Genomic DNA, 21,043 nt, shown 5'->3' with positions numbered 1-21,043 from the left:
GATTATATCCAATTTAGGCTGTGTTTCTATCAGCAGAAACACAGAATTCTGATACATTTATCTTAATTTTCCCTTAGTCCTTACATATATCTTTAAGTCACTACAAATCCATTTGGGAAGAAGGTTATGTATAAAATACACATACACAAACACAATTTTATTGAACCTTAATAAATATCTGTTTTCTTAAACTGTAATTCAGCTGAAATATCCTAAGTATTACTTTAAAAGAACTTTAGTATACTTGTAAAGAACAAGAAAGTAAATACTAATTTTAGATTTTAATCTAGTTTTCTCAAATATTGTAAAAGTTTCTTTTGTTAATGCATCCCTGAAGTCTTCATTTCTTTATCAATTCTTTCTTTGGAAGAAAAAAATACTTCCAATTCAAACTTAAAAAACAAAACTCCATTATCAATCCAAATATAAGTATTTTGCAGTCATATAAAACTGCTGATGATATACTGCTTGCTATGTGTTAACTTTATGGCTCTTCTTACCCTTCCAAGGTACTGTCAAAATTAGAAGTCAGGTCTCCTCCACATGAAACTTTCCAAAGGTGTTCCCTTTGAGTCCATCACCTACCGAAATATTATTATGTGGTGGGAGAAAAAAGATACTCCTTTTGCCAATCCTCAACTGCCAAACGGACTGCTACAGCAGCAACTCCAATACACTTGTGTTCCAAACATTTCCTATTACTCTCTGGACCATCATTTTCAAAGTTCTCTAAATATTAATCTCATTTATTTGATTTATTCTCAGTGCTGTCTCAAGTTCCAGAAGCGTGTCATCTTACAGCTCCTTCAGTATTTTTTATCCTACACCATCCCAGACAAGGCCATACCGTGAAGGATGTGAAGCTGCAGCAACTTACACAGTAAGAGGTTTCCAAGACAACTGCATCTGGAAGGAGGCTGCATCATCAGTTTTGCTTAGGACCCTTAGGAGATCATTAAGGATACAAGTCTCCAAACTGAATTTTAATGATGTTCAGAAAAAAAACGTGCAGTGACCCATCCAAGCATGGGGGCTATAACAAGAGTCACAGTTGTCCTACCCAAGGAATGGGTTTGATGTCAGATACTCCATTTGTCTCACTTGAATCGACTTTTCTCCTTGTGTTGGAGATTCACATCTCACTCAATCCATTCCTTTGTATCCCAGCTTAAGGATAAGCATTTGTAGAATCTACTTTAAGCTAGCCTTCTGGTATTATAAAACAATTCACACAATTTTAATCCAAAGTAAATTTTACTCACTTTGTTACTGTACTAAAAATACTGATATAAAGGCTTACATATTCCATTTTCCATAAAATTTTGAACAGATTTTTAAAAATGTGACCACTTTTCACATTATTCCCCTCTGGACATCTACTATAAAACATCGATTGTCAAAAGTTTGATACTTGAATATTCATTTTGCAAAGAATTTGGATTGTGACTTTCCATCCCTTTTTCATAGATTATCAAACACCTAATGCTGTTATTGAAATATTTTGGGGCATACAATTCAAAAGAGAAGTCAGTTGTTCTAAAAGATGTAATTACATTTATTGAAGTTGCTTTATAAACAACTCATATAGCCTTACGTATGCTTCTGTTCCTTAGTAACTACACACTTCTGTAAGTTTACCTTTGCACGCATGAAAGAAGGAAGTAAAAAATAACTCAAGCCCCTCAACATTTAATTATCATGTCCTAAGTGAACAGTGGGAGATACAATTACAGTGTTCTGTAGCTCCCTACTCCTTCCGCCTTCATTCTCAACCCTGGCTGCCTACTGGAATGGACTGGATTGGTATTTCTGAAGATGGGATCAGGGCATCTGTATTGTAAAAAGCTCCACAGTATTTCTGATGTACTGTCACTACTGGGAGCTACTGGCTTTCGGAATAAAGTCCAAACTGTCATGTGTAACTTTTAAGGCTGTTCACAATCTGGTGCCAATCTACCTTTCTAGTTTATCTTACTGTTTTTCTCTTTGCCCACCAGCCAAATTCTCTTGATTGTTATGTGAGAAATTACTTTCTAAAGGACTACTTGTTGACAGAAAAGTCCTGAAGAATTAGGATGTTATTCAGTTAAGAACTTGGAAGATAAGCTCCAGAGATAATGGACGGGCAGAGAAAATAGCAGGAATGGTACTCTGTAAACTTCAAAAATGTCTGTAGAGTGAAGTGTATATAGCACACTCCTACAAACATTTTTATTTGGCTTTCAGTTTTTGATAATCAAAAAATAAATAAATAAATTAAAAAAAGGGAAATTTCAATTACACTTCCCACACACCAAACAAAAACTTCCAAACTGGGTAGTGTTAAAATGAACCAAAGAAACACAAATTCCGTCAAACAAGTTCAATGAGTGTTTTGGGGTTTCCAGTACTCACCATATAAGCTCACTTCTCCTTTTCCACCCCTCACGCATTAGAAACGACTACACGGAGTGAAAAACACGGAAAAGAGCAATTCTAAAACTGGGGGCCGCGGGGGGGCGGAATGTGAGGGGGCGCCGCCGGCTACAGAAATTGTCGGTGAGCAAATACCTGGTTTTTGAGGTTAGTTCTGCGGGCCTAATGGATGGATGCACTCACTCGTATCCGTCCCTGGGATGGAAATCGGCCGCGTGAGTCTCTCAGCCTTCCTCTCTGTGCCTCGATAGGAAGGATCACTGGTCCTGAGCTAAGCCGCTTCTACGAGTTGGGTGAAATGGTAGCCTCTGCCTCAGCGCGAGCATCACTAACTGGGCAGGCGCTTAGGCGTGTGGCGTTCCCCGGGCAACCGGAGGTTCTTCCGGTCCCGAAGCCACGCTTCCTCGGAGGTCGTAGCAAGTCAGCCGCCGTACTCTGACTTAACGGATAAAAGAGTTCCGGAAGATGCCAGAAGCAGACGGAGGAGCGTTAAAGAAGCTGTGAGCACGCCTGGCGTGGTGAACTGCCGCGTTCCTGCGAGGAGCCGTGCAGTTCCCCGGTGGAGCATGATGGGAATTGTAGGCCTGCGCACAGGCTGCTGGGAAGGGATTGGTGACGGCCTTTGCTTGTGGCAACGACTGCAGGACCGACTGCGCCCATTGGGGCAAGATGTGCTCCAGAGTTGCCCCGCTGCCTTTGGCACTGACCCTCTTTTGGGCACTGATAGGCCTGAGACCTTGGAGTCCTGGCAAAGTAAAGTTGTTAATGTAGGTAGGGAGAGAAGATAAGCTGAAAGGCATTGTTCGGCAAGAGAAGTAGGCCTGTATCTGGCTTCTCAACTGTCTGATCTGAAGAGATTTCCACGAGGCATAATCTCCTGTGATTAGATTGCAGTCCCCAGAATCAAATCGGCAGGTGGTCAGAAAAGAAATTAATAGTCTGAATGCGTAAAGTTAGCCACCTTCTAAAATTGCACTCGGATTTTATAGTAACAAATGAAGACCCTCCAATTGAAAATATTTTGACATACACGTTTCCCCGTATTTTTTGTTACTTTGCTTTCCAACGGAAAGATTACAGATGCAGTAATTTTAAAGATTTAGGATTTTCCTGACAACCTTTCAACCTGCCTAGCCTCACCAGCCTCGTTCCCTCAGGAAGGCTGTTCAAGATTTAAGCTTTCCTCATTGAGTTTCCGTCTCTCATTTACCTTGTTACCATGAGTATAGGATTTATACCTCCCTCCAACTACTTAGTATTACGTTTACTATCCTAGTACCTGCTTTGGCCTGGTAATTAATTTAGCCTATTAAATGGAAGGTGAAAAGAAACTACAAGGAATTATATAAAAGTAATGATGGGGGTGAGGGGTTGTACATGTATGATTATGGGGTGATTTTTCTTGTTACTTTTCCAAATTTTCAAGTGTAGTTATGTTGTTTTTAGAATGAAAAAAATGTGGTTCTGGGCTAGTGACTATTGAAAGGCAAACACTAACAAAAAACCACTATAGTTGTATATCCAAAAGAATTGACTTACAAATGTCCTTATAATGATAGAGTATGGAAATATATTCTTCCTTATTGTGAAGGCCAATTATATGTATATATATTAGGCATATAGTAGGTGTTCAATAATTTCCTGTCTTCGCCCTGAAATTTTTGTTATACGGATAAGATATTTAAAAAAAATTTCTTTTTAAATTGGGGAATATTGGGGAACAGTGTGTTTTTCCAGGACCCATCAGCTCCAAGTCGTTGTCCTTCAATTTAGCTGTGGAGGGCGCAGTTCAGCTCCAAGTCCAGTTGCCGTTTTCTATCTTAGTTGCAGGGGACGCAGCCCACCATCCCCAGCGGGAATTGATTACTGTTCAGGGCTCCTGCTCTAACCAACTGAACCACCAGGCTGCCCTGGATAAGATTTTTAAAGGTGGTGGTGATTTCACTTCCGATTCTGAATGCATTTATAGGAAGATGTTGATTACTTTTCTGTGTGACTGGGCACTGTGACTCATTTTGATGAGATGGAAGCAAATTTATTTAAAGCTATAAATTGACATTTTTTTCCCTTAGAGCTAGGCAGAATTCTTATGTTTCAGAAAATTTTAGTGGACAGACTTGATTTTTCCTATTAGGAGTTGATATTTTCTGCCACCAGGTTGAGTCCTATTTTTAGTTAGAGCAAAACATTTGGTGAAAACGGGGAAATATGAAGTGATTGGATATTTAACTTTTCAGTAAATTTAGACAGACATAATTCTTTTACTAAAAAAAAAAACCAAAAAAACACACTAGTTATCTTAGATCACTGTCGTTGATGTGATGGCTTATAATTATTAGAGACGAATAGTGATTATGAAACCCTCAATAATCTAGCAAATGCCAGTTTTGAAAATATCAACCTTAAGAAAAGTAAATATTTTATATGGTTGAATCTGCTATTTTGGTGCTTTGACAACTGAAACATTTCTCCAAGCGTTGATTCAAGGCTCAGCGAAAAAATTGTTTCACTTGATTTAAGAAGTTAGTTTGTCTCTTCGTTTTATTATGAGAATAGAAGCTTTAAAAATGGTATATGATTTTCTTACGACTACTTAAGATACCTGTATGAGGGAAGAAAGTTTCAGGTACTTTATTACCAGTTTTAATTTCATACTGGCTTTCGGAACTGAAGTAGGAGAATTGTAAGAAATAAGAGAGATGATGAATATAGCACTATTCTGATTAATTCACGTTATTTTTTATATTTTTTCTTACCAGAAACTTTTAAAATAATATAGGAAATACCTGATTCGTAATTTATTGGAAAGTTTTGGAATGAATGTTGATGGTTTAAAGCTGTTTGAGCAGTTGGACATTATATGTATCTTTTTGTCATCTGCAATTTGTATACAGTAGTATCTCTGCAGTGAACAATTTACTTGACAAAACATTTTGTTCACATAAAATCACTATAAAAATATGTACCTATTATTTATATTAACTTATGTGAATTTGTCTTGACCTTGATGTTATTTTGAAAAATTACAGCTATGATTTTGTATCCAGAATTACTAATATATCTAAAGAGCATCTAGATTTAATAGACTAAAAAATACTGTCAGTACAACAATACAAAAAAAGGCACAAATTCAACCACCAGAACTATAACTTTTATTTACTAATAGATTATTTTAATAAACAGGCTTACTTCATCTGTAAGACCCTGATAATACCTCTTAGGAAATCATAGAAAAATAAAATACAATAATTAGTAATTTGTACTTTGTACAAAAATCTTATTATGTTGCTCAGCAGGTAGTTTTGCTAAACACCATATTCTTTCAGCACATAGATAGATGATATATGTAATCAATACACCACAATCCCTCATTGAGAGCTGAACATTCTATAACACTATTAATTTGTAAGCATGCCAGCACATGAAAATTTACATGGAACATCATAATATTACAGTAGACTTTTATAAGATGAAAATGATACCACCTTCAAGTAAGTCTGGACTACTTCACTCTTATAGTGGAGTAGATAATAGGTAGGATTGCAGTTCTATTGTTAATACCCTTTTACTGTGTTTATCTCTCTACTATATTGTGATAGAACCAGAAAGAGAACATAGGCTGTGTAAGGAACCTGAGTGGAAGGCATATATAGAGTAGCTCTAAATGGTGTAATACCAAAGAGAAAAAAATAACAGTGCTACACTTGTTTATTCTCACAAACAGATCTTTCCCTCTTTTGCAAAAGTAGATGGGTAAAATGCTAAATCCATAATTAATGATAAATAGCTTTACGACAGGTTACAAAGAATTTTTTAAAAGCACATTCACACTTATAGGAAGAAAAAATATTTTCAGCTGCAGTTTTTTATTAGTCAAATATTGCTCTATGAGGGATTAAATGTCTCAACCTAGACAAATGTTATCTAGGTATTCTGTATAAGTGTACTATTTAGTATTAAATTAATAAACTTTTAAGGATTTGTGCTGCAAAGATTTTTATAACAATTTTGAATACATGGCGGCAACTGTTGACATCTCCCATTTAATGTTTGACATGGCCATTTGAATATTAAACGTGTAATCAAATACATATTTATACGTACATATAATCTATATTTTTGGCTGTGCTAAAACGGCAAAAAAAAAAAGGAGAGCAATCTTACTCCATTGTTCGCAATCTAATTTTACAATAAATCCAAAGAATAAATATGCACCTATAAATTCCAAAAAATTGAATTACATACAGCCTTTTCAGAAACAATGCTTCAAGCACAATGAAAAGACCACACATGCTTCCTATAGGACAGGGAGGGCACAATTAACAGAAAAAAAAAAATCGTCCGTTTTTTTTTTTTCCTAAATGACAGATGGTATTGACATTTTTCATATGTAAACAAAACAAAATAAAAGTATTGTTTTAATAAGCCATGAGAGCCTGATTGTCTTTCTTTCTTTCTTTTTTTTCCTTTCAATTCAGATATGGGCTCAAACCCTCCAAAATAGTGTTTTGAGAAACTGACAGCTTGAGTGTACAATATACATACACATTTTCAGGATTAAACTACTTTTAATTTTCATAGGCTTTGAATTATAACAGATATATTTCTGTTTACTCTGTAATAGACAAAAATAAATAACAAAACATGAGAAGTATTTATGGTATTGAGACATGCCCACTTCATCTCTACATTACGGAAAAGAAGACTCTGTTATCAGAATTCAGTTTCAGATCTTCCAAATAAGATGCCTCAAGATATTTAGTAAAAATGGCTTTAGAATATTTTATACAATAGGCCTTTTTTCCTATGATACAATACATACACACAAATATTCATTGGCTATGTGTTTATATATATATATATACACACACACACACACACACACATACATATATATGTATATATGTTTGTATGTGTATATGTAGTCATATATATGTTTGTATGTGTATATGTAGTCATACATATATTCATATATATTCCCTTTCCCCCTTTCCAGCTAGTTATACCTCTCTCCTCCAAGCTATTCTCCCTTCCCACTCCCATATTGACTTTTATCTCCTCCGGGTAAAATAAAACTACTCATATAGTAATAGTAACACCCTTACCTTTGGACCACAAATCTACCAAACTATATGCATATTACACATTGTCTTCCCTCCAATTACAGGTCTATGCGTCATCTGTCAAAAACTAACCTCCCTACTTATGCTATGAATTCTAACCCTTCTACCTCTCAAGGCCTTTTCCATAATTATATTCTCTTGCATAATCAGTTTCCCTCTTTCTCCCAGGTCATTCTAATTAGTATATAAATATGCTCTAGCCTCCTTTCTCTATACACACACACACACGCACACACACACGCACACACACACGCGCACGCACACACACACACAAAGCCAAAACATCTTGACCCCACATCTCCCTCCAGCTACTGCCATAATTATATTCTCTTGCATAATCAGTTTCCCTCTTTCTCCCAGGTCATTCTCATTAGTATATAAAGATGCTCTAGCCTCCTTTACACACACACACACACACACACACACACACACACACAAAAAGCCAAAACATGTCTTGACCCCACATCTCTCCAGTCACTGCCCTATTTCTCTTGCTTCCTTTACAGAAAAACTTCCTGAAAGAGTTGTTTATAGATACTGACTCCACCTTCTTTCTGAAAATATCGTCTTAATCACTTCAGTCAGGCTTTGGCTTCACTGTTTCATAGAGACTGCCCTTCTCAAGGTCATCAGTCAACTTCCATGTTGCCAATCCAATGGCGATTTCTTTGTCCTAATCTCGACTTCTGAAAAGCATTTAATTCAGGTGACCAACTGCATTTCTTTTTTCTCTACCTTACTTTACACTTTTCAGTGTCCTCCGTTGGCTTCTAACTCTCTGCTTCACTTCTAAACATTGGAATGCCCTGGACTTCAATTGAGACCTACTTCTTACAGCACTTCCTTAGGTGATTTTAAAACTTTATATACCATGTACATACTGATGACTTCCAAATATTGATGTTTAGCCCTGATTGCTCCTTGCAAGTCTCATATACAACTGTCTGCTTGATATTTCTATCTGAATATCTAACGGGCATCTCAGGCTTTAGATGGCTAAAACCAAACTTGATTTTCCCCTCCAAACTCAATTCTCCTGCACCATAATTTCACTCAGTTTCTTATTCTTGAAATGTAGAATTTATCTTTGATTTTTCACTCTTCATTTCTCACACGCAATCCATTATTAGCAAGCCTTGTCTTCAAACATACCCCAAATCCATCCACTTCTGTCCATCTTTACTACTTCCAATTTAGCAAAAGCCACCTGTTTTTTTATTATTTTTTTTTATTTCTTGAACTATTGCAATAGCCTCATGTTGGTTGTTTGACTTCATTTCATTTTTGCCTCTGCTGGCTTACCTACTGTGTGCCAAGCACACTGTCTCTCTACCCTCAACCACTCCACACTCCCACACATTAAGTGTTCCCACTACCTGGAATGCTCATCTCCCAGATTTTCTCATGACTGATTCCTTCATGCTTTTCAGATATCATTTTAAATGTTACATCCTCAGAGATGATTTCCCTTACCACTGAATATAAAGAAGCCACAGTCATGCTATGTGACATTATTAATTATCAGCATAACACATATCACCATTTCTTTATGTTATATCTTTATCACTAGAAAGACAATTCCTTGAGACGGGCTTTTGCTTGTCTTGGTCACCCTGTATTAGAACAAGACACTGATACATAATAGTGTTCAATAAACATTAGTTAATGAGTGGACGTACAGATATATATAGATATATATATATATTTAAAATAAATCAGTATATAAGTATGTATACTAGTTTTAAAATTCAGGAAAGATACAATTTTGTATCAGCAAACAGATATGACTTCCTTTAATTTTTTTGTTTGCTATGTCAATTCCCCATAGTGTAAAGAGCTTTGGACAAATCATGATTTGTTGTTGTTATTGTTCTTTATATTGAAGTATAGATATCTATTTCATTTAATAGTAAAGTGATTAAGATTGTACAGTGGGAAAGGTAATGTTTTGCTTCCTCAAAGGGATTTTTGGAGACTCTGAAGAAAATAATCAGTTTATACAAAAACGAGATGGCTTTTCCTTTTGTTTGAAGTATCCTGTTGGGTGAAATTTAAAAAACTGAACAAACATTAAGCAGTGAAAAGTAACTATAAAAATATATGCTTACTATTTTGCATACACACAATCCAATGGAGTATTTCTTTTTGTATCTCTGTTTCTGAAAAAGTAAAAAGTTTGCTCTCTCCAGCAGACTTTATGGCATATCTGACCAATATTTGGTAAGAAGAGTAATTTCAAAAGTAATAACTTCTACCCATTATGTTAAGGTATTTGGCTTCAACTTCTTTGAGAATTAGAAAGTTACAAGCATTATGAGGCTGAATGGAAATATAAAAATTAAGGCAGCTCTTTTAAAAAAAAGAAACATTTAAAATAACTGAAATGAGAAATCAATCTCCTTGAAAGAATATAAACATTTAGCTACCATCAGATATAACATAAATATGTAGGTACCATAATTTTAAACATTTATGTGTTTAAATGTGTAAAATTTATGTAATTGCATAAAGCATAAATTTATTCTAAAAGACTTCCCTTTATTTTTATTTGAATCACATATGCTTACTGTTTTAAATTAAAAAAAGCAGAAGAAAGAACTGTTAATTATTAATGGGAGTGATTCATTAATATGTGTAAAGTGCTTTGACAGTCCAATTTTCAATGTATTATTTTTTGTCAAATTCTTAGAAATAAAAAGAACTAGTAGTATGAAAATGTTAATAATTGTGATCATGTGGTCTACTAAATATTTTTTAGAAATAAATTTCTATTTTTGATATTTTGGCAAGATTCCATTCTAATTTTATACATTGCTATGCATTTTAACAAATATTAGTGGACTTATTTGTATTAGAGATTCCCATCCTCAAAATACATTTTAGTTTCAAAATTACCAGTAATAGTAACATGACGTAATTTTATTTTTGAAAGCAGCTTTGTTTATTATTAGAAAATATTAATTTTTGCTAAAAAATACATATTTCAAAGGAAAAAAGTGGTTTCATAAAACAAACTGATTCATTCTGAGAATTCAACTCCCTTGAGAAAAAATGCTGCCATATTAACCATCATCAAAATATCAGTTGAACCATGAAATTTGTGTCCACCTGGAACAAAATGTCACTGTAGGTATTGAAAGTTAGTTAATTGGACGATTCTGTGTGTGAAATCCAGAAAAGCTGACATTTCTCAACATCGTCCTCTTTAAACAATTTATGTAGTATTACAGTGTAATTTAATTAACATAATGGTTTATATTTTCCCAAGAATTAAACAGCAAAAATGGACTATTATTTAAATGTTCATTTCTCATATTTCTCTTTCACTATTAGAAAATTGCTGTAGTTGAAAGTGTACACGCTCTGGGATTAAATTCTAGTGCTTCTTTTAGTGGGTTGGAACTATTAGAAACCCTCGATTATGTCTGTATAATTCATAATGAATAACTTATGGAGAATTAACTTCACGTTGGTGTTGAAACCATATGGAAAATAATTTTCTTTGTGTTGTATGAAAAACAAGTTATTTGTGATGTAAACTACACACTTTTGATACGGTATTTGTTTTACAGCATTGCAGTCAATGACAATGTGGTTAGCATTTCTGGGAAATAGTTCATTTGCTATTATACACAAATGTAATCTATTCGTATCCCTGGATTCTGTTTTTAATAGAATATTTTTTATTAAGCTTATTGGGGTGACATTGGTCAGTAAAATTATATAGGTTTCAAGTGTACAATTCCAATAATGTTTTTGTTTATTTTTAAATGAGGTAATTAATAGTTTTAACATAAACTCCTTCTTGTATTACCTTTTTGTCTTTTCTTCAATTTTAATGTAACTTGGTTTGTTTCCATCTTCTGCATTTATGCTCTGCCTTTGATTTTTAAAAAGTGAGGCTATTATGGGAGGTATAACATAACTAACATTTTAGGAAACATAGACTGTTAATTACTGATTATTTCTTCAAAATTCAAAATTAAGATGTTGAACTTTGCACTGTATACAAAATGAAACCGAAGTATAGTTTATGAAAAATGTCCAAAGACATTTATATCCTATAGTTATTCAAATTTTCAATGACACAATCTAAGATGGAGTGTGATTATCAAAATTATTAATAATGTATCAGAAATAAAGCACATATAGTTATATTTAAAATCAAATGTTATGCATACTAATATTATTAGGACTGATTTGATATTGTGCCCCCGAAAAAGCTCCCACCTTACTTTCTGAAATTTTCTCTTGGAGGACTGAAAAACCTAAAATTGCATCAAAACTCCACATTTTTAAGAAGAAAATGAGATTTTTGCATAGTATAGATATATTATTACAATTTTCGTTGAATGCACACATATGGCATTGGAAGAAACATCACATTAAATCAAATTAAAAACTTCAGTGACAAACATTTATGCACATTAAACCTTATTTTCCAAGCAGTGCAGAAATTTTAAAAAGCCCCAATCATTATTTATTATATTGCCTATGAAATTCAGTATTGTTTTAAAGAAGCTTTTAAAGATATGCAATAATAATTCTAGATAAAGTACCAGTAGTTTTTCAAACACATTAGAATTAGCAATGCTCACATCAATCACATTGACCAAAAACAGAGCTTGTTTAGTTGCAAGTTTGTTAGCAAATGAGTGGCCATTGATTTTGTCATAGAACTTCTAAAGACCACAGGTTTAAGCAGATTTATTTTAAAGACAAAACTAATATGTGATAATAAATAAAGCATGTACAGTCAAAGAAAAACATTACAATTTCAACAATGATATTACTGGGTAAATAATTCTAAAGAGCAAAAGTTAATATTTTATGAAAAACGAGCTAACAGAATTAATTACATTCTGGCGTCTCTCTCTTCGACTAAATGAGTGAAGATGTATTAAGTGAAAATTTAACAAAAGCAATTTCTATCTAAATGTGTACATTTCTTTCTACAAATTGCTAAATGTGGAAAAGAGACTTTTATTATAAAAGCAACAGAAGAGGACATTTTAATTTACGTAAAAATCTTGAGAGTGTATTGTTTACTTATCTTTATAATTTAGTTCTGTTCACTCCTATCATGATTTCAAAAAATTAAATACTATTTGGTCTTTTTAGAACAGAGGCAAAATAAGACTGTTCTAGGGATGATGATCTATAAATGTACGTAGAAATGATCACATCAACGTTGTTTGTCTTGTAAGCTCACATTTAACTCATGAAAAGAAGGACATCTATCTTCAAAGTTAACAATGCCTAAATACAAAATTGAACTAGATATATGAAAAACGAAGGTTCTCATGTCTTTAGAGTTTTCTTTATAGTAACATATTATTTTGGAATAAAGATAGTTCTCCCTTTAATAAAGGCTAATGAGATAGAGGCTCTGATGCCAACTAAATAGGAATCCTGAAGTAGGGTTGTCCTTTTACTATTTTGTAGAACACTTTAAAGCCGTATCTCAGTTCTTCTGATTTATTATTTGAGTTGATAACTTATTATCATAACCAAAAGTGAGTTTATAATGAGAAATTAAGGACAGCCAAAGGTTATAAATAATGAAGAAACATGGATAAGGACAGAGCTTTACTTGAGAGATTTTCACTAATTCTGATACTTTACTAATTTAATTTTCTAATTTTAATTTCTCAGGAAACAGTATTGTTAATCTGTACTTTATTTTCTAATCAAAAGTAGAAACCACATCTTTATATTACATTTAAGAGCTATCTTTCATCTTCAACTGTCAGGTAATTTTTCCTTAATGCCTTTGCTATTCTTAAGGATGAATTAGGTATGTCTAAAGGTATGAAATTCTTCTTTGAGATTTTCCCCTTTAAATGAAACAAATAAAAAATTATCTTAATTAAAAGATCTCTTAGAGATTTAATACTCTGAATAACCAGTGTGGAAATTCAGGCAAGAACTTTCCTTTGTTTAGTTTAGAAAGAACTTTGCTTTCAATGGGAAAGTGTAAAAACATAATAAAATGCAGGTGACTTGGTATCATTAACAGATACACAAAACTTTGTATCTGCCAGATTCTTTTCTTTAACAGATAAAGTCTATTCTTTACTAGTAACTGAAATTTAAAAAAAGTATTTTCTTTCATTTTTAATTACAGTAATTTTAAATCGACACTGATAAGCTAAAGCTGAACTTTCAAATCTAGTCTTAAAATCCTAAAAAAGCAAATGCCAATTCAATGAAAAAAAAAACTTTTCTCTTTTGAATTAAGAGCAAAGAACCCAAGTCTTTCAATTAAGATGCAAATATCCTTTTAAATACATTCTATATAAATCCATTAATAATTTGAAATTTGAGTCTAATTATTGGAAGAAAGAGAATTAGTTAAAACTACATTTTGATGACCTGTATCATCTTCTGGATCTTTTGACCTTTTTTTTCAGAAGACACATCCCATTATAACATAATTTTTTTTCTTAAACCCAACAAGTCTTTGAAATACCTTTTTCAAGAGAACAGTAAAAGAAAAATGGGATATTTACTTTTCTGCAATAAAGATTTTCATTTTCCTTATTTCATCTAGTAATATGTTAGATCTAGTCATGAGTAATCATCTCTCTCCCTTGTTAAATATATCATGTGTGACAGAATTTTATGCAACCACTGCAGGTTCATACTTATTACATTTACTAAGAACAATGATATTGGCTTGGGCAAGAGATTACTCCGAAATTGTTTTTGAAAAGATGGCTGATGTTTTCTAATTGGAAGGAACTTTGAGGTGGTGAATCTACGCATGAACGGAAAATTTTGCTACTGGACAATAAAAATCTGTGACTCCTGAGGAGGATCAACTGTTAAAGAGAGAGATGACTTTAGAGAGTCCAGAAAACCTGCTCTCCTCTGCCAGAGGAAGTATGGAGTGTTTTAAGAGAATTTTGAGGTCCAAATTCTTTCTTTCAAGAGAGATTGCAAATCCAATTCACAATAGACAAAGTTTTATTTATTTATTTAATGTATTCTTCTATGGAAAGAGCTAATCCTTCGCTCAAGCCTCTAAGTCTTAGGCTTTTGAGTTACTTGAAAGGAAGAAAAGTATAGCTAAACTCATCTTGCCATAACATTTTACGTGTGGAGCACACATCGCATAGACAATTGTTAAATTGAACTAAATAAAGTTCATAGTGCTTTTATTGAACATTATAAAGATTGAAAATTTGTTGAAAATGTTGATCATAAAAGTTAGGTGACTTCAGTGCCTTGTGCCCTAATGGAAGAATACCATCAATTTGACACAGTAAACTCTCTATCTTTTGTAGTCTTCATATAAAAACCATTAAAATATTTTTGAATTGAATATGGGTGATGAGTCTCTCATTTAGTGGAATTTGAGTTTGGAAAAGTTAAAAATGATCATACTGAAAGAAGTGATAATATCTGCTTCTAATCTCTGTGTTACATTGAGATATATAAATCAACTGTGAGATAACAGTTTTTGATTCTTAAAATACTAATTTCTTTTAGATTAATAGTAAATGTCCTTAGCTAAAGCTAGAGAAAAGGATCGTAATCATCCATTTTGAAATTACCTTCCAAAGCACTTAATTTGCAGTTAATGAAAAGTCAGAACTCACCTTCTGTGAGTGCAAATGCTCACATTTAGGTGTGGTAGAACCCAAAATATTAAAGTATGAGTTTCGCAACATTCCGTCTTCCCTCCACCCTCAGCCTCTTCTAAAGAGATTTATACGATAGTTTTTGGCTTGCTGTGCTATCTTTTTTTTTGCTGATAGGCATAAGGGGTGGAGGGGTAGGAGCTGAGAAATGAAAAGTGATGGAAGAATAAAGAGAGAACAGAAGAGGCTGGGAAAGGGAGTTTTAGAAAAATTAATGAAGTAATAGAAAAAAAGAGACCCAGCATTCATGACAATTTTGAGATAAGAGATTTCACTGACTGCTTTACAGAGTAGAAATTTGGTAGGGAAAGAAATAAAAATGAATTTTTCAGGAAAAGAGGTTGGGAAACAGATAATGTAATTCATTCTTCACCACCTTGTCAGAAAACCTTCTGTAAAGACTTTGCTTTTCAAGGATTGGATTTGGATTTGTTTTCCATCCATAGGCTGAGATAGGCCTTAAAGCTGTAGCTGTTTTATTCAGGTGATAGTGGGATAGATTTTAAAGAGTAATACAGAGTGAAATAAGAGATATTATTTTGATTATGGCATGCCCAACTTATTTATCAACAGTTATAAGAGTACAAAAGTGCTGTAATTCTTATTCTTGTTAAACCAAGAGCTTTATAATTTTTGATTGCTTTTTTTAGTTTGATGATTTACATACCTAACCTCTCTTCTTGGTTGTGCCTTGTTTTAAATTTTTTTCCAGATATGCCTTATATTATGAGATAGTGAGTTGACTATAGGCTGGAAATTGACCAGCCAGAAAATAAAATTAAATTGGTTTCTTCAACTGTCTGATTTTCAAAATCCAAATGCCCCTCAGTAGTATAGATTATAAAATTTAAAATAAAAAAGGTACATGAATATATATGCATATTTTAGTTATCAAAGATCATTTCTGGAGGCTTGTGATTTATGGAAGTTACTCATTTTCTTCCTATACTTAAGTTCTATGCTTGTGCATATTCAACAGTTTTAATTACTGAATATGTGCATTAATAAATCTCAAAATATTTCATGTAAAATTTACAAATGAATTTGGTAATTTAACTGTTAATATTCCTGGATATTATAATATCCTTAGGATCATGGAGGCTGTGATTGATAGGCAGTAAAGAAATAAATATCCTTATTTTTAAATGTTTCTGTTTAATATTTCACACGTTTCAACCTGGATCTAACCATAATGAGGTTCAAAACTACACTCTTAAGTTTATAATGTTTATAGTTCTGAAAAATGTAAACACAATTTTAAAGAAATTTTAAAGAGGCTTTGGGGTAAGAGACAAAGTGAAAAGGCAGTTTTATAAAACTAGACAAAGATGTTAGGGATTAAAAAAAGAAGTATAAATTAACCAAATATAAATAGAATTGGAAATTTTTTGAGTAAATTCTTAACAGAGAACTTCAATCTTGCAAGCACTGAATGCCCATCTCATAGAAATTTAAATACTTTATAGAATTCATTTCATCAAAGTATATAGATGTTGCTGACAGAGTCCTATGGAAGACACAATTATTCTATTTCTTATTTTCCTAAATACCTTTTTAAATTGTATTATAAAAATAAATATATATGATTAATAAATTTAATCTGTTTACATCTGTTATTATTTAATATATATTTGAAGACAGGTAAATATGGAAATTTTGTATTTCCTCTAAATGTATTCAGATTTGTGTAAATGTATCAAGCAAACTGCAGACAGTTTATGAGAGTGCATGACCATGCAGATGATGGCTGGAAAATGTTGCTATTTCTGACACACTTACTTAAAAAGTGATGGATTGCTCACTTTTTTCTTTTTTTAGTATACTTCAAGGAATACTTGAAAGACTCTTTCTTCTATCTCTCTATTTTTTTGAAATGAGAAAAATTAAGCTGAGGTAGGCAAAAATCAGGAGATAAATCAGCCAAAGAAAATATGTGGAAGGGTTTAGTTTAACGGGACAATCAACAAATCTCAAAATAAGAGAAAAAGAAAAAGTGAGGCTCCGTTAATACTGAGAAAGCTACTTTCAACCAAAAACAAAATGTAATTTAGGTAGATATTTGAGAATGTGGGTAGGGTACCTTTATCTCTGAGAACAAATAAAAACTGATTTAATAAATCAGCATCTTGGTACAACCTGGTCTTTTTTCTTTTTCTCCTTTAATACATTCTCCTTACTCTTCCACCTAGCACAGCAATCATTGTTTTTTTGGTTTCACAGGAAACTCATTTTATAACTGAATTTGTTTATAAGAGCACTATTTTGATAAACTGACTCACCTTAATTCGCTAAAAATATATTTGCTGTTTTTTTTTTTTACCAGCTTCTGGAAACATGACAACAGTGCACCTTAGGTATGTTCACGTTTTTATATTATTGTATTATAAATCCAGGAGAACACACAATTTATATATGCTCAGGTGTTAGACCTGTTTATGTCCTCTTTGGACTATGCAATGACATCCTTGTCTTTTGGAAGTTTTGGAAAACAGCTCAGCATGTTCATGTAACTTATTTTTACAAACCAAACAAGAATTCTTAAACTTGCAAAATGCACTAATATCAAACAGTCAGCTAGGTGTGTTTATTTTCTTGAGCCACCGTATAGCTATAAAATTCTGTTTACATTAATTAAACTTTTACATTAAATTCAAGGCTATAATCTTAGATCTTTTATTCAAAGCCATTCTACTGAGAATAACTAATTTTCTCAGTGCTTTGATAATTGCCTTTGAAAACTTGTGAAGAAAAACCAAGGGAATAGTCATTGTTTTATTCCGTACTTTGCTCTGTGAAAGCCTTTCGAGCAATGAACTCACTCTTTGTCTTTCCAGGGGTATGCTTCATAACGTAGTAGAGAAATGTACTGTACTTAGTATAAATTGGAGGGGAAAAGCCTCTAAACTACCACCTACTGTGAAATATGCAGGACATTATGAAGTGTATTTAACAAAAATAGACAAACGCAGCCTTAGACAAGTTGAAAGCACAGTATGTTTCTCCCTCTCCCTCCCCGATAACCCCCTTCTCACCATAGTCACACCTGACAAGAATTCACTACGTAAAATCATTGCTCATTCCTGCAAATCTAACATCAGGCATCAACAGTGAAACTATTACAAAATAAAGTAACAATAAGATCCATAGAGTTGAATATAGTTACCTAACAAATAAATATTCACGTCAATTTGGAAGCTACTTGATCACAAAGCATGAAAAAAAGGTCAACTATTTCTTTTTCATCTACCATCAAACTCTAAATACATCATTAAGGAAGCCACACCTAGGCAAACTCTTTGGGTTAAGTCCCTGAACACTTCCCAAGTACTGTTATATAAAGTTACACATTCATGCTGAGTTATTTACCATCGTGTAGTGATAATCTGCAGTGGGCCAGGGTTTTATTTGCAGGTTGTTCAGAGAGGAGCTGTGAAGCACGATTTTAAAATCCAGGTTGGAAGCATAAACAAAAGGTGTGTACCCCATAGTCTGAACAGGAGACGGCAGTTTGTGAAGTGATGTTTGGAGAATCAGAAGAAAGGGTAGTAGAGAGGATATCTTTCATTATAGAAATGCTGAGGCACAAAACACCGGTGCTTTAAGTACTTTCATACGTGAAATCCTTTCTCCTGTATGTGCATCATGTGTAAACGTAACGTCTGTATACTGCTGACTATTCGTCTCTGGTGTCCAATGAGTATGATTCCAATTCTCCTAATGTCACTGAGAGAGAGAGAGAGAGAGAGAGAGAGAGAGAGAGAGAGAGAGAGAGAGAGAGAGAAAGAACAGAGAGAATAGAGAGAATATGAACATTTAGATCTGGTAAGTATGCGAGAGAGAGAAAATAAACATTCAGATATGACAAATATACACCATGTCAAATTTGTTTTATAAATTTGCCAAATATTGTATAACTGAGAAAATGAGAGTTTAAGCAGAGATATAAATGAATATTACTTTTTTCTTCTCCCTAGTGCTGGAGAATATACTCAGTTAACCTCAAATTTAAAGGTACAAGGAAAATTTAAAACTCAGTCACTTATATAATGTTTAGATAGTTCATAGGACAAAAGGTTATATAATTTAGGTAATTATGTAAGTTTTCAACAGTTTCAGCAAAATAGTATATAGTACTATAGAAGGTATAATGTGGACTCCATTTGAGTTTTCATGGTCTTTCAATAATCTGACAAAGAATGCCATTGTATTATGTTGAATCAGATGAAATTGCACCCAAGCAAAGGATAATCTTTGAGACAGTGGAAAAATGCCTGGTCAAAGTAATATAAAGAAGGAACTCTGAAGTGACATGATCATATCATATTTCAATTATTACATTTGATGAAGATAATGGGAACTGATGATGCAAGATCACCATATGTGAGTCATAAATAATTTGCCGAAGTAAAACTATGCTGATATAAAGTTTATGATGTGAACAAGAATAATATGCATTTTAGAAATAATTAAAACAATTTAAATAGCTATTCGAATTAAATACGTTATTTCACAGAATAGCAGTTAAAAGTACAATGTCCAACTTCTAGAATGATAGTTGGAAATGGAGAGGAAAGATGTGGAAATGCCATAGTAGCCTTAGGAAAAGTAGTTTTTCTATGGTGGTCTTAATATAGCATTTGAATTTATAATAAAAATGAAAATTGCGGGTGGAGTATCTAAATCCAGTAATAACCCCAGTACCACTTACTCGATGTTCATTCTTGAAATCAGGTCAAAAGTCGTAAACCCTGCTGCCATGAAGTTACTCTTATATTGCCCCATTTTTATAGAATCCAGCCAGTCACCCACTGTGACAAACAAAGGATATTCAGGAACTTCACCAGGGGACTCTGGCATTCTACAAGGAAAAAAACCATGGAGACCTTTTTAAAGACAGATAACGCAAAAATACGCCAAAATACCTTTATTTTTTCCTTTTACAATATTCTTATGTCTAATGTTTCTATCTTCCATTTAAAAAAATCTCTAATTTTGCATCATATTCAATTGGCCATTTTTATCTGTTCAGTTTTAGTTGTCAGTTTCTTGTCCTTTTCTGTTTTTTCTTTTTGCCACTACTGTGTCTTATACTTGATATAGTATGAGAAAACTCACATCTTGCTAACTTCTCTTTACTTTTTCCTCTTGTATAAAATTGTGTTTCCAAATTTGAGGAATATCCCCCACAAGGAGAATATCCAGAGGACATTCACTCTTGTGCTTTCTGACGTGCTGCTGAATCCAAAAGGCTGTTGCCTTTATCACATTTGTTATAGTAGTCCCTTCTCATTTTTATGGTGAATTCATTGATCAAAGCTCCATTTATTTGTTTTCAAACATTCAACAAGTATTTATTATTTAAAAATTTCTGCTGTCATAGAGCTCAGTTGTGTAAATAAGATTTGTATACATCCAAGCAGAGGATAATACAGCCCACAGAACAGATATTAATAAGGCACAAAACAAAGCAAAATCGATGCAAGGTGGGGTTAACAAGATAAAGGAATCCAGCATTGACGGGTTTTAAAGTAAGTAATACAGGAATCTGCATTTTTGTTTTTCAGATGTAATGCAAAGGGGATTCCAGTTGAGGGTAGTTTTAATGTAAAAATAATGTAAAGTTATTATTTTGGAAAGGCTAGGTGATGCGTGTGTATACATACATACATATGTATGTGTACTCATATGTATGTATATATACATACATATGTGTATGTATATATACACAAAATAGTTTTGTATAGGTTAAAGTCAGATAGAATAAAATGGAATTAAGTTTAGAAATTATAATAAAAATAACTCAGATCTGTGTATTTAAGCCATTCTGGCAATAAACTATATTAGTTTTCCTTACAGAAT

General features: G+C 33.0%; 2 protein-coding genes across 6 annotated transcripts in view; both read right to left on the bottom strand.

Moving 5' to 3' along the window:
- The window catches only part of ARL6 (ADP ribosylation factor like GTPase 6), a 42,728-nt gene extending 39,765 nt beyond the window's left edge, over positions 1-2,963 (bottom strand). For 4 of the 5 annotated variants that reach the window (XM_033091583.1, XM_033091611.1, XM_033091602.1 and 1 more), the window contains exon 1: positions 2,551-2,963. The gene's annotated coding sequence lies outside the window, so the exon portion shown is untranslated. The remainder of the gene's footprint in view (positions 1-2,550) is intronic. The other variant, XM_033091592.1, reaches the window with a different exon arrangement.
- A 15,511-nt stretch (positions 2,964-18,474) lies between these two features.
- The window catches only part of EPHA6 (EPH receptor A6), an 869,632-nt gene continuing 867,063 nt past the window's right edge, over positions 18,475-21,043 (bottom strand). The window contains 2 exon segments of the mRNA XM_033122487.1: positions 18,475-18,907; positions 19,893-20,042. Of these exon segments, the coding sequence (XP_032978378.1) occupies positions 18,793-18,907; positions 19,893-20,042 (265 nt within the window). The 3' untranslated portion in view covers positions 18,475-18,792.

This window comes from Rhinolophus ferrumequinum, chromosome 2 (assembly GCF_004115265.2).
Source record: "Rhinolophus ferrumequinum isolate MPI-CBG mRhiFer1 chromosome 2, mRhiFer1_v1.p, whole genome shotgun sequence".
NCBI lineage: Eukaryota > Metazoa > Chordata > Mammalia > Chiroptera > Rhinolophidae > Rhinolophus > Rhinolophus ferrumequinum.
The sequence above is the reverse complement of the archived record's forward strand: the minus strand, read 5'-3'. Positions and strand labels throughout refer to the sequence as shown.